This window comes from Lates calcarifer, linkage group LG13 (assembly GCF_001640805.2).
Source record: "Lates calcarifer isolate ASB-BC8 linkage group LG13, TLL_Latcal_v3, whole genome shotgun sequence".
NCBI classification, from domain to species: Eukaryota; Metazoa; Chordata; class Actinopteri; family Centropomidae; genus Lates; species Lates calcarifer.
In genome coordinates this window covers 8,599,684-8,622,564 of record NC_066845.1, presented here as the reverse complement: position 1 = coordinate 8,622,564, position 22,881 = coordinate 8,599,684, and the positions used below count along the sequence as shown (strand labels likewise).

The 22,881-nt window shown below is 39.0% G+C and overlaps 3 protein-coding genes across 3 annotated transcripts; all 3 read left to right on the top strand.

Moving 5' to 3' along the window:
* Positions 1-1,409: 1,409 nt before the first annotated feature.
* lmbrd2a (LMBR1 domain containing 2a) lies at positions 1,410-9,538 on the top strand. The gene is made up of 18 exons (XM_018669724.2): positions 1,410-1,553; positions 2,421-2,638; positions 2,928-3,037; positions 3,923-4,021; positions 4,171-4,338; positions 4,484-4,694; positions 4,881-4,955; positions 5,095-5,199; positions 5,346-5,529; positions 6,058-6,239; positions 6,411-6,544; positions 6,763-6,868; positions 7,071-7,168; positions 7,592-7,695; positions 7,899-7,945; positions 8,093-8,201; positions 8,413-8,500; positions 8,650-9,538. Exons 2-18 carry the CDS (start codon positions 2,465-2,467, stop codon positions 8,711-8,713), a joined length of 2,058 nt encoding a protein of 685 aa, XP_018525240.1. The 5' UTR covers positions 1,410-1,553; positions 2,421-2,464; the 3' UTR covers positions 8,714-9,538.
* A 474-nt stretch (positions 9,539-10,012) lies between these two features.
* On the top strand, positions 10,013-18,932 carry golm1 (golgi membrane protein 1). Its single transcript, XM_018668790.2, has 11 exons — positions 10,013-10,364; positions 11,632-11,773; positions 12,426-12,605; positions 12,748-12,802; positions 12,920-13,022; positions 13,281-13,407; positions 13,925-14,084; positions 14,316-14,543; positions 14,696-14,845; positions 14,950-15,048; positions 15,609-18,932. Exons 2-10 carry the CDS (start codon positions 11,645-11,647, stop codon positions 15,045-15,047), a joined length of 1,230 nt encoding a protein of 409 aa, XP_018524306.1. The 5' UTR covers positions 10,013-10,364; positions 11,632-11,644; the 3' UTR covers position 15,048; positions 15,609-18,932.
* A 146-nt stretch (positions 18,933-19,078) lies between these two features.
* On the top strand, positions 19,079-21,776 carry LOC108878274 (kallikrein-1-like). The gene is given in 6 exon segments (XM_018668793.2): positions 19,079-20,067; positions 20,310-20,472; positions 20,733-20,790; positions 20,792-21,011; positions 21,099-21,238; positions 21,345-21,776. Coding segments are annotated over 6 exon segments (768 nt in total). The 5' UTR covers positions 19,079-20,030; the 3' UTR covers positions 21,495-21,776.
* Positions 21,777-22,881: the final 1,105 nt, after the last annotated feature.

Sequence of the window (22,881 nt, the reverse complement as noted above, 5' to 3'; positions counted from 1 at the left end):
AAAACTGGGCTGTTTGTCTGAATCTTGTAGAGCACCTGTGTCTGGATCTTCTGAGCCAGAATTGATCTCTTACTGGAACATCAAGCCGTCTGCTTCAACGTACTGGGCCCACTGTTTGCTGAACGATCCATATCTGTGGATGTTCCTCCACAACTGAAATGGATTGAAGATGTTTTCTTTATTTATTTAAAATTACTTTTTTCAGCATTTTCCTCAAACATTTTTTCAACTTTGCTGCAAGAAATTAAACATGAGGTAAATCCAAAGCAGCGGTATTGCCTTTGCTAAATTTTGACAAAGTATATGTTAATCCAATGGATGTTTCATGTTAAAGATCTGAATTATTGAGATTTGTTTACAAGGCAAAAAAGAACCATTGTACCACTGTCATGTTGTGTTGTTGTATCGATTTATTTCTTTTTATGATGAATCAACCTGTAGCATGTTGTGTTGTGCTGAACTGTGCTGTGCTGTAATTTGCTGACGTGAAACACATGCTCGATTCTGCAAACGGGGTGTCCCTGGAGTTAAGGAGGATGGCTTGAACTGTAACATCTCCAGGGAATGTGCTGCTGCAGCCAGCAAACGTCATCAAGTGTCATCCAGACTGGAGAAGACGTGTCTGTTGCAACAGGCATCAAGATTCATGCGTTTTTGTCCAGTACTGACAAATGGAAGACTGAGTGCAGATTAATTCAGCTTGAACAACTAGATTAAAAAGCCATCTTGACGAGCAACACAGGATTTAATGTGTTATTTTTAATGTGTGTGTATGAAACATAATGCACATCTGACAAGCTCTCTGCATAGATATGATTCTGTGTGTGAATCTGAATAAGAAGCAAGAAACTGGAATGATATTTTGTACCACTGCAGTAAATTGTTAAAATGTGATAAAATAAACATAATCAACACCAGTTTGATACATCTAACTGATCTAACTATACATCTTACTGTATTCTAACTGATAAACTTTCAATCTAATGTAAGATTAATGTGCATCAGCAGTCACTGCTGCAGGCTACATACAACACAGTTTTCACTATTGGAACTAATGGGGTCAAGTCAAATCAATGCACAACATATGACAGCCTGTATTCTCTTTACTCTGCCCTTTATTTGAATAAAATGTGCAGTAAACATCTAATAGATATGACCAGTTATAACTAGTATTGCCACAATTGTATTTTATTCTTATATACACACATATTTTCTACAGTCTATATTTAACAATACGGGAATAAATACAGAAATAAACGCTGTATACAGTCTACATGTCTTTTGTCACATTTCCAAATGCATGTCTAAGTATGGAGCTATGCCAGTGAGGATCCCAGCGATCTGGTTTCCTGTTCAGGACACGTCCCGCCTACAGTACCCAGAATTCCGCGCTGCTCCAGAGAGAGCATGTTGGAAGTTTACGCTTGTTACGCAATGTAGTTTCAAAGGTTGTGTACGTTTGTCAGACTCCACGTCTGAGGAACACAGTGTGACTGTGAATTCAGACAGTTCACCAGTTTACAATCTTCAATCTGAGAGAAGAATCTCCAAAGGTAAGACTCACTTCCGCTGTCCATTCTCTTCTAAAAAAAAAAAAGTCTCTTTGTTCAGAGACCATCGAGTCTGGATCAGAAATCAACTTTCCGAGACCACAGTATGTTAAAAACACAGTTAAATGATCACTGTTTCACTCGAATGAAACATGACCACACTGCCTAACCATGAAAACACAATCGTCAACCAAACTTCAATCTGAAATGAAACAGACGGAGCGATATTTAAATAAACAGTAATACTAGAATAAATTCTTGGCTACAAGTGTTGGTTGCTAAAAAAAACACACAAAAACACACACACACACTATTTACTTCAGTGCATTGTGAATCACCTTAGCCACAATGTTCGACCACTGTTCATTCATTCTATGTCTACTTCAGATGCAGTGTCACTTGTGAAACATCGTACAGCATTCGTAGTTGTATGTAAGTGTTCTGACAGTATCCAGTTACAGAAATTAATGGACACCTTGGAACAGAAAGAAAAATACCAGATTTCTACAACACAACAGAACACATTGTTTATGGTAAATTGGTTCTAAAACCTGTGTTATAAAGTTTTAAAGCAGCCAAACAGGCATTTTCCTACATCAGCCTCACTATCTGCCTTTTCTTTGTTTGTTTTTTTTCTCCCCTCGTTCCTTCCACCTATTCCTCTTCCTGTTTTGATTTTTCCCTGCTCTCTTCTTACCTCCTTACTTCATCACTGTATCATGTACATCGCTACCCTGAGTGATTATGTCATACTGTTTCTCCCTGTTATCCTGTAGATAAGAGCTGTCATCCAATCTGTGTGTAGTTTGTCCAGTGAACTCCTCTCTCTCTCTCCCTCTCCCTCCTTCTCTGTCTTTTACACCCTTCCAGTCTGTCATCATGAGCTCCTGACGCCCATCTGTTCATTCATCGCCATGAGTGGTGCTGCGCTGGCTGTCGTGGTCGTGGTTGTCTTCCTCTTGGCTCTCTACCTCCTCCAGCGCTATGGGGATTTGCGGAAGCAGCAGCGGATGGTCCTGCTCGGGACGCTGCTCTCCTGGTACCTCTGCTTCCTCATCGTCTTCATCCTGCCGCTCGATGTCAGCACGGTATGAAACCCCTGTAGCTCCTTACAGTGTGTGTCAACCAAGTTCATTTTTGTCCTTGGTAACCAAGGTTGCTTGGGTTTTCTAAGGATAAAAACTGGATCAACAGGATATGAGTTTGTGTGTGTTTTATGAGAATAATCTGTGTGTGAATGAAGTTGAGCTGTGTGTTTATTTACACTGCTCTTGCCTCCGGCCTCTTACTTGTACCATTGTTATGTGCTGAATAGGCTTCATCGTGTGTTTTACTGAGTGTGTTTACCCGACTGTGTGAACTCTGCTTCTCTCTTAGACCATCTACAAGCAGTGTGTTCTTGACAATACACACCACTCTCCTCCTGTAACTCCAGCAAGAGGCGCCAATCAGACTGAAGCCAGCTCGTCTCTTTATCCATCTATAAGGTAAATAAGACATTCTTTGATTTATCAGTACCAGTACAGTTCACTTATTTCAAGGCAACCTGTTCTTGCAGATCGTGCTCCAAGGCCTTCCAACATCATAAACAACATATAATCTTTAGGCTAAATTGGAGAGTTTTAATGTAATATTCACACTTCCTCTCAGAGTTTTCAGTCTTTATTCTCAGCAGCTTGTACTCAAATCCCTGTACTGTTCTGTAGGTTTTTAGTTTCAGACTGTGAGGATTAAATAATTAATGACACCATAGCAAAAGCCAACTGGAAAGAAGAACTTGTGTGTTGTATTATCCAAACAAAATATTTTGAATTTTAAATGCTTAACACATGTATAAAAGGTTTTGCTGAGTGTCCGGACTTGAAAGTGTTTCTTAGACCATAGATTTAGTTTCAAATTGGGTTTACTGGGTTTTTATGAGCCTCAAAAACCAGCATACAGTATTGACTTAAAGGGCTAGTTCAGCCAAATGGCAAGAAATTACTTTTTTTTTTTGGTTATCTTTTATTGCGTTTAACAATCTACATGGTATTAAGCCATGCAGCTAACTGAACTCCATGCGTTTTTATTGGAACTACTTCACACTGAAGAACTAGGGCAGTTCAAGTGTAGAATTTGACACTGTAGGCAGCTATGCACTTTGCTATGATTCATAGTGTTTATTGTGCTGTAATTGTGTTATCAGTGTGATGTCATAAGATGATGTGAGAGCAATTTGCATTTAATGTCATAATGTTTTATGGTAATAAACATTACCAAGCATATGCTTGGTCAGGCCAAGCATATGCTACAGCCACTGTAAACTACCTTATCTCTGCTTTATGGAGCTGCTCACTTTTTATGTGATGTGTGTGTGTGTGTGTGTGTTACAGTGTACCAAAGGCATGTGAGGAGCCCTGGAGTTATATCCCAGATGGCGTCCTTCCTGTGTTTTGGAGAGTTGTATACTGGACTTCCCAGTTTCTTACTTGGTGAGATGCTACCGCACACACTCAGTTACTTCCTGAAACCTTGACCATAACTACTGCATGGCCCTCCTTTTGTAATATAGACAATAGTGTTTTGCTATATTGACTCTCTCATTTTCTTCTGTGTGTGTGTGTGTGTTCTGAGTGTACAGGCTGCTGTTGCCTTTCATGCAGTCTTATGCACGGTCGGGAGCTTTCTCCAGAGTTGGAAAGATTAAAACAGCTCTCATTGAAAATGCTATCTACTATGGCACCTACCTCCTTATCTTCATCTCTCTGCTCCTCTATGTGGCTGCTCATCCACAGTGGAAACTCACATGGTAAGTCAATTGTAACTTAATCTATAAGACAGCTAATGGGCCCACACATTTTAAAGATTTTTTTACAGAAAACAAAAACATAAGACTGACTCATGTCGCACTGAGGTTGTGTTTTCTACTTTCTGTGTTTGTAAAACTTGTGCAGGACGGAGCTCCAGACCATCGGTATTACAGCTGCCAACACCTGGGGCCTCTTCCTCCTGGTGCTGTTGCTAGGCTATGGCCTGGTAGAGATCCCTCGCTCTTATTGGCTCTCATCGTCCCATGGTTACTTGCTGGCCAAGACCTACTTCAAGGTGGCCAAAATGGCTACTGAGAAGGCAGCAGCTGAGGAGAACCTTGCCAATGTTATGGAGGTGAGGTTTTAGAAACAGTTTCGCGTTAAGAGAATGCATTCAATCAGGACACACACATGTTTGGAATCCTTCAGCAGACATGCATGTGTGAAAAGCAGAGCATTTTTTAAACAACAAAATCAATCAATCAAAATCATCTGCTTTTATTTTTACTTTAACAAGAACAAAACTATGATGTATTATCAGGAGGTGGCAGCTGTCCATGAAGCTGTCAGATACAACCACTCTCTCAGGAAGTGTGTGGACACCATTCTGACGAAGGTGAGAAATACATCAGGTCATTTGTTCCTTTGATCAAATTCACAGGGCAGTGCAATTTTTTCTTTTTCGTGCGCACATAGAAAAATTATTGTTGCACTTTTTTAGAATCAGCCTTCATTTCAGTGTCACCTTATTTCAGTGTCCCACTGAGTACCAGGAGGAGATGGGAAGAAATGTGGAAAGCGCTGGGGAGGAACAGAACGTCCTTCCCACCAAAAGAGGACTAGTGAAGCTTCATAAAAAAGTCATTATTATTATTATATTATTTATTATTATTATTATTATTATTATTATTATTATTATATTTTTTTATGGAGACAGTACAAAAGTATAGCAGCACATGGCAATGTGAATTATCATTATTTGCGTGTACGTGTGTGTATGTTTCAGGTAATCTCTGCAGTGCAGAGACACAGTCAGACTCAGGTTCAGTGGTCTATCTTGTTAGACCAGGCTTTTCACCTGGAAGATGTCGCTAAGAGCCAGAGCAGCCCGGTCCGACATTTGGTGCACAGCTTTCCCTCAGCACACCAGCACGGCTGGATCCGTAGGTTCATCTACACTCCTGCTGTAGGTGAGTTCAGTTGCTACCACAGTCTCAAATTCACAGATGAAGCGATGAAGCACATTCATGCAAATGCTTTTCTTTTTTTGCACATTTTGTTTTATTCTGTAGCTTGATGATGACTTTGCAAAGGCCTAGTGTATCCCAAAATTCTCTCTATACAGTTGAATTAGTGGAGTAGGTGTCACTGCCTTTGTAAAGCTGCTAAACTTTAAGTGTTACTGATGTTGAAGTGATGTTTTAGAGTGCGAAAAACTCAAATCGTAGGGGAGCTGACCTTCCGATTAGTGGGTGACCCGCTCTATCTCCTGAGCCACAGCCGCCCCATGAGCTCAGATAATACTTGCTATTGAAACTGTTTTTAGATGCACACTTCCGATGCACATGGATAAGGTATGAGACCAACTTCAGTCTGTGTGGCAGTTTGCTTGTGAGTTCTTTTTGAATCTATGCCTACTCAAATGCCAGTTTGAACATTCCTCCAACATTTATATTTATGCCTGTGTGTGTGTGTGTGTGTGCATTTGTCATCCTCAGAGTGGTACTGGGAGTGTGTGCTCCGGCAGGGTTTCTACAGGCTGCTGGCAGTGCTCCTGTGCCTCCTCTCTGCAGCAGTAGTCTGGTCTGAGTGCACCTTCTTCAGTACACACCCCGTCCTTTCCCTCTTTGCTGTCTTCATACAGATGGCTGAAAAACAATACAACTACATTTGTATTGAGGTAAGCACGTGCACAGTGAGGGGCATGGAAACCTTCCAGTGCAAACCAATGTATTTCTAGAGTATTCTTTATACCTTTTTTTCTCTGACTAAAATTGTTTAAATGAACAAATCATTGCTTTGAACTAACTTGCATTCCTTTTCTACCTGTTGTTTTATTTCTCTCCACCAGATGGCGTGTTTCATCAGTATCCTCTTCCTGTGTGTTTGCGTCTACTCCACAGTGTTCAGGATACGTGTTTTCAACTACTATAACCTGGTGCCACATCATCAGACTGATGCTTACAGCCTGCAGTTCAGCGGCATGTATGTCACATAATAGGCGTAAGGTGTTGGTTTAGTTAATCTGTTTACACATTAAAACATAAGTTTATGCTGTAGCAACACATTATACATAATGTTTCCCTTGCTGTTTTGTTTTTGAGTTTATACAAGAGTTTCTAAAGAGAAAGCACAGTTTATTACCTTCTCGTAGTATTTAGCTCCTGTATATTAAGTTGCCTTTCTTTATTTTTCACGCACAGGTTGTTTTGTCGTCTCACTCCTCCTTTGTGCCTCAACTTTCTGGGCCTGATCCACATGGATTCGGCTATCTCACACCAGGACAGAATACAGACATCCTACACTTCTGTGGGTTCCACACACACACACACACACACACACACACACACATTCACAAGCCAACACAAGCTGCTCATCACAGATAAGACCCTTTCAGGAAATGTTATAGTATACAAATGATCACAAAAAAAATATATGTGTACATGTCCAGATCTCTTTGTGTCAAACGAGATGGAGTGATGCAGTGTCTCTTTTTCTTTGCCTCTGTCAGATCATGGGCTCGATGCATCTGCTATCTTTTATATCTGATGGGTTCTACATCTATTATCCCATGCTGATTTTGTTGCTTTGCTTTGCCACTTTTTACAAGTAAGCCAATAATCACAAACAATTAAACACTATTTTCATCACTTTAATATGAAGACTACATTAAAATATAGCTGCTTATATGTAACCAGAGATAGCTGTATAGGAGTGCCAAATAGATTTGTAAGTAATTTATAAAGTGTGTCTCCATTCCATAGTTTGTAAGATGATTTTTCTACTGTAAACTGGCCAGACCAGCATTTTGTCTTTAACAAAACAAATCTATGGGGCCCAAAATGTTTTACAATCAACCTGTATCATTAGCAAACTTTTTAAAATTCCAAATCTTGATGTCAATTTTTGCCTCAGATATCCAGCGTCATTTGGGCCATAATACTAATGTTAAGATAATATTGAAATAAATTAATTCAGTTAAATATGTTTAACAGTATATTTGTAATCATCTGTGTTTGTTTGGGTGTGTAGCCTGGGCTCTCGCTGTTTGAACCTTCTGGGCTTCCATCAGTACATTACTGATGATGACTTGACCTCTGATCTCGTGGATGAAGGCAGGGAACTCATCAGAAGGGGTAATTTCATTAGAAACTCAATCGCTCACTATTTCTGATATGTCTTGTCTACAGTGGAGTATTTGTTTGACTCTATTATTTGCTCTGCTCTTGTATACTGTTTAGTTATTTCTTACATCACAGTTCACATTAAGTTTTTGAATCTATGAAAGCAATAGTCAGCCATTTTAATGAACAAGCGTGCACAATTTGTCCTTTTGTAGAAAGAAGAAAAAGACAGAAAGCTGAAGATGGAGGAAATCGAAGATGGGTTAGGAATTTTTATTCTGTCAAATAATTTCTCTGACTGTTTTCTAAGAGGCCGAGACAATCTGCCCAACCTGTTGGCTCACTGGTTTTACTGGTTTGTGCTAATTGTGTTCAGGTATTTACGTGCCTGTCTTGTTTTCTGCTTCAGGCCTGGAGGGAGCGGTATGGAGTCTCTGGGACCACAGGGCGGAGCAGAGCTGGTTACTCTGAGTTAAAGGATAACCAGGACAGCCCTGTAACAGAGATCAAGGAGAGTGGTAGGGATTAAAGAAAACTACTATAACTATGGAATCAACTGTGTTAATCAGAGTCAGCATAGTGGCTAGTTCTGTTTTTTTCTCTGTCACCTCACAACTCTCCCCTCTTTATTCTTATTTGAATTAATGAGAACAATGAGAGATTGATGAGTCCATCAAGAAGTACATACTTAAAGTACACTGTGTATAAATTGCTCTTTGTCATTCTCAGTGATCACATTCACCAGAAGAGATGGAGAGGAGCAGCACACACGCTTACTGCAAGACAACTCCAGTGATGAAGGTTCACCAAACAGAAGGTGTGTTTTTTTGCTAAATAATAAATTGTACTTTTACGTTAAGTGTTTGGTAGAGGCTGAATAATAATACGTCCGACACAAGTAAATCAAATAATGTCAAACATTCTTCTTCTGTCACTTACTCTGACTCTCTGTGTTTGACACAACAGATCTACAGGAGGACGTTACCTGTCTCTGTCACCTCCAAGGATGGGCATCTTTGACGATGTTTGATAGACTGAGGACATGGAGGGAAAGAAAAAATTGTACATGCTTGAAATAACAAAAATGTATATTTTCTTTAAGAAAGTCCAAATGCAAAGAATTATATCTCAGGAAATAAAGAGAAATGGAATGTATCTAAATATGTAATATCTGTACATATTATCAGGTAACAGATGAAAGCGAAAACTCTAATTAAGGGTTTTTATATCTCAGCTGATATCTGTTACTGGTCTGTACAAAGCGATAACTGTAAAGGGATGTTTCTTTACCAAAGCCTTAACTTGTTTTTGTACAGCCAACCCCTTTTATATTATCCTTTGAGCAGTTGTGTTTCATGAACAGACTGATGAATGAGATGAGTGGCCCAGCTGACCCTGAGTGAGAGGCAGGGTACACCCTGGACAAGTTGTCAGTCTGTCACAGGGCTGACATGTAGAGACAAACAACCATTCCTGCTCACATTTACATCTACAGGGAACTGCCAGGTAACCTAAGCCACATGTCTGTGGGCTGTGGGAGGACCCAGAGGTAAGGGAGAGAATATGAAAACTCCATGAATGGCCCTGGTCAGTAGGTTCCTACCCAGAACCTTTTTGCTGTGAGGCAGCAGTGCTAAAGACTGCACCACTAAGCTGTCTGACACTCATTAAATATATGGAAATGCATTGTTGTCTGAATGTTGATAGAGTTTTGAATGAAATAGTCCACTGTGCCTGAAACAAAATGAAAACAGTTCACACATTCTCACAGGGAAGATGTTAACAGTCTAAACATGTTTCATGTTGAAAATTTTGTATTTATTGACTGCACAAAAATAAAAATAAAAAATTCGAATGCATTGTGTCTCATTAAGATCCACATCTTAAAATGTTTATTGCACCATTAAAAAGAAGTCTGACCGATAAATATATGAGTTATTCAAGTAAGACTGAGTGAAAAGTAAATACCATTTTCATGTCTGGTACTTTTTGTCACCTGTTAGGACTCTAGATATTTACATATTTTGAGCAATTATTTAGGACAAGTGGTGGCTCATCCAATCTACTCAAGGGCAAAAAAATGTAAAATGTAATTATGAAATATGAATTTTAATTTAGATGAATAGTCGTTAAATGATGAATAATTCATTTTAATATTTTCAAAATATGTCGTTGTTTTGTCAAGTTCATTTGATTCTATTCTATTCTAACCCGATTCTACGTCGAACAATAACCCGTTGACCGTGCTGCCTTCCAGTGCTCTACGGAAACCGTAAGCCTCCGTAACTGGAGGTTGACAAGCCAAACATTCAAAGGCTGTGACTTTGAAATAATAACATCGACTTTGTAGCAGGAATATGTTTTACCCTAGACGTCAACCTTACAGGAACACACGATGCTCATCTAGAATTAAATCTATGTTTGATTTTTGATCGGTGAAATTCGGCATATACCTTTTTTCCTATCGCAAGCAGAGGCAGCACCTGACTGTCCCAGCCTGGCAGAGCACAGAGGCACTCTGCTGTTTGTATGACAATAATGGATACAAGCTAACAGGCTAGCGGTAATGCGCTGCTAAGTGAGAGAGAAACGCTATCAGATTGTTAAATATATCACCAAGACTCGCAGAATATATTGGGCCCAACATTTAATTCCTGTTTAGTGACTCCGGAGTCAACCGGGTAAGTAAATGGTTTGGCTTCTAACGATAGCGGGGCTAACAGCAGCTGGGGACAAGCTACGTAGCTAGCTTAACGACGCGAGCATAGAGTGGCAGCGCTGATTGCTTTTAGCGTTGACTCAGATATTAAAATTGGCCAAATTGTGCTTTATTTATTAGCCTGTTTTGTGGGTTTTGGCTGTCAACTCTTAAAATAAATTGTAACATATATCCTTTACAGACTACTAGTTGAATCCAGCTATAGTGGACAGCAGCCAAGCTCATTCCAGACGCGAGTTTAGCTGATCGAGTTTAACAGGAACCGTTTTGACTAGGTGTTAAATGTTTTGTTAGAAACAAAAGGCTCAGCGTGCTTCCTGCCAAACACGGCAAAGGTAACTTTAATCTGTGGTTTTGATTGCAGAGGCCAGATTTCTTCACGTTATCGCAGTGCTTGTTTGTCATCTTGAGCTGAGGCAGACTGCCTTTAAGCCATCCTTTGCTGTAACATTACACGGCGTCAACGTTAGTGTAAACCACTTTCTCCTCAGGGAAATCACGACTGCAAGTATTAGCAGCAAAGTTATTTTTTTAGTGATGTTTGATTTAGAGCCGCGAGGTTATGGTTCTTCGGGGAAGCCTGTTTTTATTTTTGTCCATGAGAAATCGACATGCAAATAATTAATTCAACCAATCTTAGCTAGACTTTGTATCTGGGTCATTCCTGGAGCATTTGCATGGAGGGAACCCAAGCGTCCAAAGGCAGTGCAGGGTTGGCCATATTAGTTTCATGGACAGAATGCATTGCCACCACCAGACAATATGATACTGTATCAGTGAAATGTATGTGGTATGGGAGAAAAGCTGTGGAGTCTCAACATCTAGCACCTGGGAATGTTCTGGCAATGTGTGCTTTCTCACTATGATGTAGACATTTTAACCAAACTGAGATCTTCCTGTTCAGTATTTTTCAATTCAGTTTGCATACATGAATGTTCTTTCAAGCATTATTCTAATATTTGTCCTCAGTTCAATGTGCTTTTGCGGAGATCCAAAGACGTCAATTTGATGTGACATTAGTTTGATAAAAGGAGAAGTAGATGTTACTTGTACATCTGACTGTGAGCATTTTTTACATGTTTGTAATTAACCTACAAAACCAAGAACACCTGTATACTCCTTTTATAACCTTAGCCATGGCTCACAGACAGAAACGACTTGTTTAAAACATGTAATTATAGAATTAATGGAGAGTGTGCTGACCCAAGCTGTGGTTTATGTGCCTCCAGTCTGTAGACAGCTATGGGTGGGCTGGGGAACGGACGTCGTGGAGGAAGATCACCCCCCCTGATGATTGGCGCTCTAATTGCCTGTATCTTGGTTCTGGGTTTTAACTACTGGGTGTCCAGCTCCCGCAACCTGGAGCTGCAGGTAAGTTAATCTGTTTATCTATTTGTGTGTGTGTTTGTGTTTTTCTAACCATACTGAACACTGCAAGTACCCCTTTTTTAATACTATGAGTAATAAGTTGAATGTAGTTTGTGTGTTGATGAAACACTTAACTTTGTTGGTGCAGATCTCCAGTGTGTTATTCTCCTCTGCAGAAATTAAAGAAGTCTTATCAGCAGAGTTCCTCATTTGTTGTTTTTTTTTTTCACATTTTTGTGGTTTTTGTTGTGGGAAGGTCTTTTTGTATGTTATGCAGTGTCATTTCACAACTTTCACAGTAACCCGTGACAGTCATTTTGAACATATTCTGTAATGCAAGTCACTGAAAGGACATAACTCAACCCAGGACCCAGACTAAAGACTAAAGGCCCAATCAAACAATTCTGCTGTTTTGTAGAAACATTGTGCCCATACTGATCTTCTCTTAATGTCATGGGCATAACATGAAGGAGAAACTCCCAAAATCAGGCAGAGTGCTTATATTGTGTCATTATGATTAAAGTTTTGGTCAGTACCCAGTTGTGGTCCCCCTAAATTTTCAGTGCACTGGCAGACTGTTGTTGTTCTTACCCTTATTCTGAATATATCTTAATATCTGAACGTAATAATCTGAATATATCTTTGTGGGAAATAGACTAAGCTGTATGAGTTGGAGGGCCAGGTGCGACGTGGAGCAGCAGAGCGAGGAGCAGCGGAGTTGAAGAAGACTGAGTTCCAGGAGGAAATCCAGAGACAGAAAGAGCAGATCAGCCACATAGAAAGCCTCTATAAGAGACAGCTCGAAGGAGCCCAGAACACCTGCAGCCTAGAGAAGGTGCATACACAAACACCACTGCGAGTTTAAATGGGGGCAAAATGCAACATGTTAAAATGTTGTTTTAACATTAAAACTCTTCTCTTACTGTTGTGGTTCATATTAATAATTGTTGTGGTTTTGCTGTTGTTCTGGCTTTAAGGGCACGCTGCAGCAGAACATTTCCTCCTCTACCAAAACCATACAGGAACTCAAAGGTAACTGTTAACATTTCACCTCTTTTTCTTAAAAAACTGCCAACAGAACTCACTGGAAAAATAACATAATTCATCTCTTAAGTGCTCCTTAATGTCTTGTTTGTGTCTGCACCGAAGGTCAGTTGAATCAGCTGAATGATGACCTGGGGAAGCTACAGAAGGAGCTACAGGGTTGCCAAGGCAACATAAACACTCTTAACAACAAACTCACTTATGACATGTAAGAAAAAGCTGATTTTATGCAATTCTTTTTATGCATGTTGGTTGAAAGGAGATAGGGATGAATTGTTTTGTCTTCTTGTATGGTATTTGGAGCCATCTTGTGATGAATAATTGACCACAACCACAATTTGCATCAACTCCTCACTTCAGATGTATCACATGGACATGAACTGTTAGTATCATTACTGATTGCCTCTCTTCAGTTAATAGATTTCTGCCATTCCTTGTTAATTTGTGTTTTTATATGTATGTGCAGGACCCATTGTCACTCCCAGGTCCTGTCCCAGAAGGAGTTGTGTGATGAGAGAGTGGCTGCTGCTAAACTTGAAGTTCAGAAAAAAATGGAGAAGCTTGTGATCCCTCCCCCAGGCACCCCCTCACAGGTAAGTTTGATAATGAACCATGTGACTTCCAGAGATTGGGGGCAGAGGGCCAGAGCAGATCAAGCTATTCTGTAAATTAATTAGTATTGGCTATGTGAAGCCTCACCCATTTCTGATTCTTTGGTTGTTGTTACCATTGCACTTAGGGAAAACCAGTTTTCATAAATGCTTCATTGTGCTCTGTTAAAACCACAGTACATTTGCATTAGTTTGTAATATAGCAAAACCACAACTCTTCCGGCTTGTTTTAACCGACTCACCCAACACCCACAATTCCTTTTTCCTTTTTCTAAGTCTATTCAAGATCATTCTCTTTTGGTGGAAATGAATTTGATGGTGCACCTATTTATGTAGAAAAAACAAAAGGACAGACTGATTCATTGAGTGTATATCATAAATAGATCTAATAGCACTGGATGACTTTTATATTTCCTACTTTTGCAATTGTTGTCCATGCAGCTGTTCTTTTGGTATTGTAAAGGAATATAGTATATAATGCGGTCTAACTCCTAAACAGGAAAACCCAGTTAATGGAGCAGCAAAAGAGGACGGACCAGTCATGACCGGGACTGGTACAGTTAAGACAGCTACTGTTGTAAACCACACTCCAAGCCTCTCTCAGCCCAAAGGAAACGAACCACCCGAACTACTGACCAATGAGATCATTATAGACAAAGGTAAAAAAAAAAAACCAAAAACACAACATGAATGGCTCAGGTGGTGCTTGCGCCGCTAAATTCACCACATAAAAAGCATGCAATGACACTAATATGTATGTATGTGTAAGTGCATAGTGAACATCTGATGCAGTTTGTGTGTGTTGATATCTTTACATATCTTCAAGCAGGCTTGCAGTAACAAGTGTACACTCTCATGTTTCACTTGCTTTCTGTCTTATTATTTCCCAGATCACGATCCCCTAGTGGACCTGTCTCCATTGAAGGATCTCTCCAAAGCAGAGTTCCAGTCTGTTCCCTCTGCTGTTACAGTCAAACAGGACATTTTGCTACCACCAGAGGGAGCCGACAAAACGCAGGACGGTGAGGCTGAGACCAGTAAACTTTTGAAGAATAATCTCACTGAGGATAAAGACATTGAGGTGATGGATGCCCATGAAGAGGGTGTTCAGACAGAAGGTAAAGAACTCAGGGAATCAAACACATTGAACATACTAGTACTTGTGTTTTTTTTTGTACAAGCAGAGAACATGCATATCCCATGGTTTCATATGTGTATACATCCTGCCTGTTGTTTGTAAAATTAAACTGCAATGTGGTCCCATCTGCAGAGGCAGACCCTGGGATGGAGGGCATGCTGATTGGCCAGGGGAAGGCAGATGACAATCCTGTTGGTCAGAAACCGGAGGAGCCTGAAGAGTATGACGCAGACGAACAGGCTGTGGGCGGAGTCCAGCAGAGTAAACAGGCTGAGAATATAGGTATGTGTGTTTTATTAAGATTATAGAATAGTTAGATCATATGTAATAAAGAAAGAATTGCACTGTACTTATTGTTGTTTCATGTTAATTGTACTGTTTGACAGACAATGAAATGGAGGAGGACATAGCTGACTATGATGGAGATGATGAGAATAAAGGGGAGTTTGAAGCAGACAAGCAAGCTGAGCTCGCTGAAAACTAAGGTATACACTGAAACACACACTGATGTCTTCCTCACTGACATTCACTTCCCTTTTTTTGCTCTTCATTTTTATAACATTGACTCAACATGTCACACTTGTAATTGCTAAAAATCACTTCCTATCCTTTTCTATCAGTCACTTACGAGTATCTTAGCTACAGCGAAACTGGCTGCACATTTTGAAGAAGTTACCTTTTAAGGTCTGCCCCACACAGGTGATTTATGGGAATGCTACATAATAATGCAGTGTGTTGATTGTTCTTCTTTTACTTGGGAAACAGTAATTAAAGTAATTATCTGGTTTCAGGAAATAAATCTTTCAGATTTCAGATGGTTCAGCTGACTGTATCACTAACTGCTAAGAAAATACTACTGGAACTGGAGTGTGTGTTTTATAATTTATTGTTTAGTAACATTTTTGCAATCACAAATATCAGTATTACCATCACTGAACAATTGAAAGAGCATTTGGCATTTGTCCATTCTTATGTCTGCAACAGCTTTTACAGCTGGACACTCTAATGTTTTTTGGGTTATTCATATCATTTATGTTTTATGCAGGGCTGGAGCTGGCGAAGGATCCTGAATACACCATTAGGAAGCAGCACCTGTTTTACACCCCAGCACAATCGCACCATACAGGTTAATGCAGCCCTCCAGACACACTAAACACAAAACAAATCCAGATGAAAATTTCTTTATGAAAGACTTGTGGCATTGGTTAATTTCACAAGGATTTGCTTCCTGGAATGTCTCTTACTTGTCATCTTAATTTGAATTTGTACACTTGATTTTATTACATGTTGTCAGAGATTTTATCAGTGGATCATCAAGTTTTCTCATAATGGAGTAAAAATAGTTGCAATTCTATATCCAATCACAACCAACTGCTGTGAGCAAATGTCAGCCAAGCACACACACGTCTCACTTTGTACATAAAAACCTGATATGGAGTGACTATGCTTTCATTTCAGTATGTTTAGGTGATATGAAAGTACTTAGTACTTCTATGTATTGTCCATATGACCTACTACATAGTACTCATATGGAATGGTGAACACAGTGCAAGACATCTCAAAAATTCAAACATCGTAACCCTCTCAGAGCATCAGTAGATTTTGATGATGGGATTAGATTTGTTGTTCATGTTCACTCTGTAATGACTGTAACTTGATGATGATGTACAGACCCTTATAGGGTTACAACGTGTCAAATACTGTAGTAAATGTAAATGTCCTGAGTGATCCCAGTGACAGAACTCCTCCATCAGAGGGCTCTCAGAGGTTCAGCAGCATCTTGAACAATGCCTTAAAAGCTACTCTTGTGCAGTCTCTCACAGAAAAGATGCTGAGAACATTTCATCCTACAAAATCTCCATAAAAGCAGCAAATGAAGGAAATGTGATATTCTTGTTATTTTGATACTAAACCTATTTAAATGGAAAAATGACAACAGCAGCTTTTTTGATTCCCACATAACCAAATATGCTGTAGGTTGACTTAACAGACATGCAAACCCCCCCCAATGGATGATATGCTGCTGTAACTTGTTTTAAATTTACTATAGTATGATTGCTGTCAATGGACATTGATCAATGAGCAATGGTTTCTAACCTGTCAATTTGTCAATTTGCTTTTGCATTGTAGTGCCAGCAAGTCTTTTTTTCTCAGCTGTATTTCAGATGACAGAGTGTCGCAAGATTGAATGTGTGCTGTGACCTACATGTAAGATCAGTAAGACAGGAAAAACAGGTATAAATTTATAATGAAAGTAATGTTTTGGAACACTTGGATAATATCTCGAGATCAACAATCTTCTTTTATTATGACGCATGCCTTATTATTTCTGTGTGCACCGTTTTCCTCTGTGGTCAGTTGCTTCTGATTGTAGACCCGCTCAGAGGTTTGTGATGTTCATATGTGTCTCTGTTCTGCTGTATTGGATGGACGGTATATTTTGTTTAGAATGTGGAGAGAGATTTCTGAGAGTTGCTGTAATATTATAAAGGACATTTCCTTGAAGTAGGACCAGTGTAGTGGTGTGTTTTAAGGCTCCTGCAATCCAGTAGATGTGAAGTCTTCAGTAGCTGTGCTAAACTGTATTTGTGTGCTCAACTCCAAACTGTACTAGACTGGAAATGGTCTGTGTGAGTGCAAACATGAACTAATATTAGACATAAGAAATAACAAAAAGTGAGTTAAATTTGTGGCAGGATATTTTGTTGCCTTGTGTTTTATACAGGACAGATTGATTTATTTTATTTTGCTTTATTTAGAGCTGGTGACTCTGACTACAGGCCCGTAGTTACTCACCACACTGCCATTGTAATTGTCATCATTTCCATAATGCGTTGACTTATCATCAACAGTCGCACCATAGTGGAAAGTTATCTTCTCAGAGTGCTGTTATTTACCTATCTCTCTATTTGTGCTCAACACAGATGGTTGTTGGAATGCAGTTGGTGTGTTATACTGTTAATTCAGTTCACCTCTTGTGCACCTGGCTGTTACAAGTCCAGGTGCAGGAGAGAACTGAACTTTGATCAGTGAAAACTGTCCTGTCTGTTTCATTTCCAAAGTTTCAAGTTTGAAGTTTAGCTGCCTCTATGTCTGTCCTTATATTTGGGCTGCTCAGTCCCACAGCAAGTACAAGTCAAGATCCTGAGGATTTCCAACATATGTTGAATTTTAGCACAATATTTCTACAATGATAAGATGCAAGAAAACCCACAGAGTTTCACTTTTGATGTAAAGATGCAGCTTCAAAAAACTGGATTTGACTTAGTAATAGTATACAATACCACAGAATATACATACAGTGGATTTTTCTCTTTCTTTGAAGCACAGGGATCAACAGTAACATTGTGGTTCATGAAGTCAACTGTTTGAGCTCTAACATTCTCATTATTAGCTTCATAGATACATAAATATTATCCTAACACTGTACAGGTGTTATTAAAACTGATCATGCTTATTTTGAGTGAACTGTATTAAACAAGGTGACAGTTTTTACAGCTTCAGGATTCTATCAAAAGGTAAAAAAAGATGGCGTGATACACTCTTTTATATACTTTTCTTTGTAGTGTTATAAAATGCTTGACCACAATGTGAAGCCTGTGTGATTTATGATTTCAGACTTTTTCCAGAGAGACTTTTTCATCCCAAGCAGTATCAATTTTGCTAACTTATTTTTTTTAATTTATGTGATAATCTTTATTGATATTTGAAACCTGATCATCACGTCCCAGAGTTACCATACTAACACCAAACAGGAGTGCTGATGAAAGATTAATGGTTCAGTCACAAGAGTGATAAAGTTCCTATAACAACTGAAAAGACAGTTAGAGACAGTGGAAACCCTTTTGTCAGCAGATGAGATAGATAAACTTTGCTGCAACATCAGCCCCAACAGCACAGTGTGTCCAAACCAGTCCTCCCCCAGCACTCCTGTTTAAAGCAATGAACATGAACCCTTTTGTCTGCCTTTTGTCTCCCTTTTGCTCAATGTTGCAGGGGACACATAGTTCCTGATATGTTTTTTTTTTGTTTGTTTCTTTGTTTTTTTTAAGATGCAATTTTGTTTTCAGAGTTGCTGTTATCCATTGTCTGACACTGCAGAGCTTGGACAACCACTGCTTTGTTTTGTCAGAAAGCTTTGTCTGCCTGTTTGTATAAAGAACCCTATTTTCTGAACTAGAAGTCTGGAGAGAAAATGTTGATTTTTATAAATTGGATTGACTTTTTTTTTTTTTTCTTTTTTTTTTGTTGCTTGATTTCATTTGTTTGAATTTGTATTCTGTACTGCTGAACAAATTTCTGGAAGGTTTAAATAATCATAGGATTTATTAATGATAGAGAATAAAAATGTTTTTATTACCACTATCAAGACACGTTTTTCATCTGGGATTTATTGTTTGGTGAAAAAAATAATTTCTATGATAACAGAATATTTTCAGAAAGCCATCTTGTCAGGAGGAATCATACAATTGAAAAGTATAATTTACTATCCACATGTTTTTCATCAGAGAGGCAAATAAGAGAACAATGTACAGTCCAATAAGGAGTGATATCTGAACATGGTTTTAAAGCATTTGAATAGATACCTTTCTTTCTCCTCTTGGGACAGTTGAGGCTGCTTATCAGAATATTCAAAATACCACAGCCGATCTCACGCTCAATGACATAGTTCTGAAGAGCGCAGAGAAAAATGAAAAGCTGTAAGACTTAAGATTTCAAGCTCTTGCATTAAAAAGTTTTACTGAGTTTCATCAGCAAAATGTAAAATACTGTATGTAAGTGTTGTAAATTGTCGTGAAGTGGACTGACGGTTAACTGACCCAGATGTTCAGAAAACAGAATAACACTGCAAAGGTCAAGAAGTGATGAGGAAAAGCACAAGATACTTTTAAAAATTGTTTTTATTAATTGTACAAAACTTGCAGGGACTTGTTTTGTAAGAAGTAAATCTTTCAAACAGAGTCAAAGAACATGAGAAATTGAGATGAGAGCAAATATGTGGTAGGTCAAAGGGCTGTTTGTGGATGGGAAGTAAAGGATAAATACAAATATTCATTTTAAAAGCCATTAATCTACATATCCCCAAAAATCTTACTTTGACACTCAAAGCAACATTATCATTAAAACAGAGGTCCTTTTTTACTTCGCTCTTCCTGTTCAAATATGTTCGAACATTCCTGAGTTTTTTGTTTTTTTTCTAATACACCCCTTTCTCTTTCTGCTGTCCCAGTCTTCTCCTTGTCCCACCCTAACAGTTAATTCCACTGCCATTATAGGAATGTGAAATGAAATGATGAAAAAGCTGTGGGTGTGTTTACTGATGGCCACCTATCACTTTTGAGCATTTTACTTGAACAAACAAAGGCAGCCAATGAGAGAAAACAAGCTAAGCCTGATATTCACTGTATAATGACGAAGAATCAGCCAGAGAGCCACCTGAAGTGATCCACATCGGAACGGAACCACAATGAAGCTTCCCTTTGTTCTTGTCTTAGTTCTTGCTGGTGAGTTTTTTTTAATACTTCAATACATTCAGATTTATTAGCTGGAAGAAGCTTCTCCTGCATCTAAATAGTGTCACAGAAGACTTGACAAGCAAGAGTTAAAATATGGGAATAAGAAAAAAAAGAGGATCTAAATGTAAACTGGAGCTGCATTCAGATTCTAGTGATTTCTAAGCCTGATGAACCTGACAAGTGTGCTGCTGTCATTTCACACAGTGTCTGCTCTGGTTCCATATGTTCAGGTGCTGCATCAGTGGCCATTGAGAAGAGGATTGTTGGGAGTCAGGACTGTAACAAGGACAGGCAATACCACGTCGAGATAGAGTCTGTCCAGGGGGGGAAGTCCTGTGGAGGCGCTCTGCTCAACACCCGCTGGGTCATCACTGCTTCCCACTGTGCAGAACAGTAAGAAACATCTACTGTCCCATTTGACATAGTTTCTTGTGTGTTTTCACCTGCCTGAGTAAATTGATTCATTTCGGGATGATAGGAAATTAGACTCAACCTTTTAAACTGATGCCAAAATGCAGTTGTGTAGAAAAATGTATTCCTATGTACATACATAACCATTAACAGAAAAATGATAGAAAGTCAGATCAGCCAAATAATAAGAATGGAACATTTATGTCAATCTCCTGACAGGAGTTTTCTCCTTTTTCCTGCAGGAAAGTGATAGTGAAGCTTGGCTTAAACAATGACGTGTCAGGTTTTACAAAATTGGTGGTCGTCCATAAAAGGATCAGGCAAGAAATATAAGCAAACCATCGAAACTGACCATCAGTTTACCTACAAAAACGAGGAGGGGCGTCCCCACGACATCATGCTCATAAGACTGAAGGAGGATATGTCTGCGAGCCTTCCCACCATCGAGCTTCCTCCTGATGACTGTACCAAACCAGATCTTAAAAAGCAGGTGAAGATTGGAGGCTGGGGAATCGCGAAAAGTGAGTACCTAGATGAAAATACTTGATTCGGTTTTTGAAAACACACATCACTTTTCTAATGCTTACTGCTTTGTTTTAAATCCTCAGAAGACAAAAAACCCAAGCATTTGAAGTGCGCCACCACAGAAATCAGGCAATGTGGTGAGAAAGATAAACCTGATGATAAATACTTCAGTGATGAGACTACCACCATGTGTGCATTTAAAGCTGGCGTAGAGACCTGCTATGTAAGAAGATGCATTTTCTAAATTTTCTAAACTCATTTTCTTCGTTTAATGTGTGTCATGACAAAAAAAATCACATGATCACAACTCTGATATCTGTCTCTTCCAGGGTGATGCAGGATCAGCTGTGGAGTACAACAATCTCTTATATGGGATTATTGTAAGCAACCCTGTTGATACATGTGCAAAAAACATTGTAATGCTCAACATCTGTAACTACAAGCAGTGGATTGATGAAACCATGCAGGCACATTCATGAGTAAACCTCACAGTTTAATACAGAAATTGGCAGGTGATATGATTATTGATAAATACTTGCAGATTATCTTAAATTCATATTAGTTTACTCTAGAATAAAACTGGGAATATCACAGGGAGTCAGTGCCAGGTATGGTTCCACTGTTTACATTCTGATATTTTACACTGTGTAGAAAAATAAACTTTTTCAGATCACTGTATTATCCAGATATCTCTTTTTAGAAATATGTTCAGTTCCTTCTGTCCCTTTCTCTGTCATGAATAAAAAAGGTGATCTCCCAGAGTTCATGTGTTATCTGTCATCTCTTAAAGGGTATATTTGAATGTCAGATGCCTCAATTGCAGAAGAGTTTGACTACTTTCAAATTCCGGTCACACTTTAACTTAATAAGGCACATAGTATCAAGCAGATTTATGTCAACAAGAGCATGTTAATGAGCGAGGGCTTTGATTTAGGCCCTAGGTTCAGCAAGGTACTGTACTCTTTCAAGGCTCAACATTTTATTCTTCATTCATATAAGTGCATAAATACATAGAAGTTCAGAGGTCAAACTCTGAGAGCACCTGGGGATGCAGTAATTGTTTTTAACTCTAACTGTGTTTTCACAATATGGAACAGCTGTGACAAAAAGCACCACATTAAGATAAGCTGCTCACAGTGCTGGGTGATTTAACACCACCATATACACATTACTCACTTTACTCTTAAATACAGACCCATCAATTCAGCATTGTATTTTTTTGTATGACAACTGATTTCAATCACCTGTAACCACAGAAACAAATAATGATAATCCAAGGAATGAGTGTGGTGTGTTACCTTCTTGGTCTCCTTCTCCAGCCAGGAGCTTCATAACTTACTGTTGGGTTTGGCCACCTTCAGTATACGATTTACCTGTAATCAACCATTCGTTCCTTGTTACTGACAGTGGAAACAATAAGAACTGACATGCAAACAAACCAGGAGAAAAACATTGTGACCTCATAAAACTTGAGAAAATCTTTTCAGGAATATGTACTTTGTACTCTGTACAAAGCTGAGGACTATTAGTTCCTCAGCAAATTAAAGTAATGTGATATAAAACACCAAACCAGATGCACCGGATGTACAGACTGTAACTTTGATCAGTAAAGGTGACATACCCTGGAACAGTGTAACAGAGGGAGTCAGTGTGGTCGTTGGCCTGGTGGTTGTTGAACAGACAACACCTGGAGAGAGACAGGTGCAAACACACATTCTCCCTTTCTCTCACTCTCTCTCTCACACTCACACACACACACACAATGCTGTAATAAATGAAAATGACCTGAGTGATCCCAGTGACAGAACTCCTCCATCAGAGGGCTCTGTAGCACAGGTTCAGTAGTATCTTAGCTGGCACCTTGTT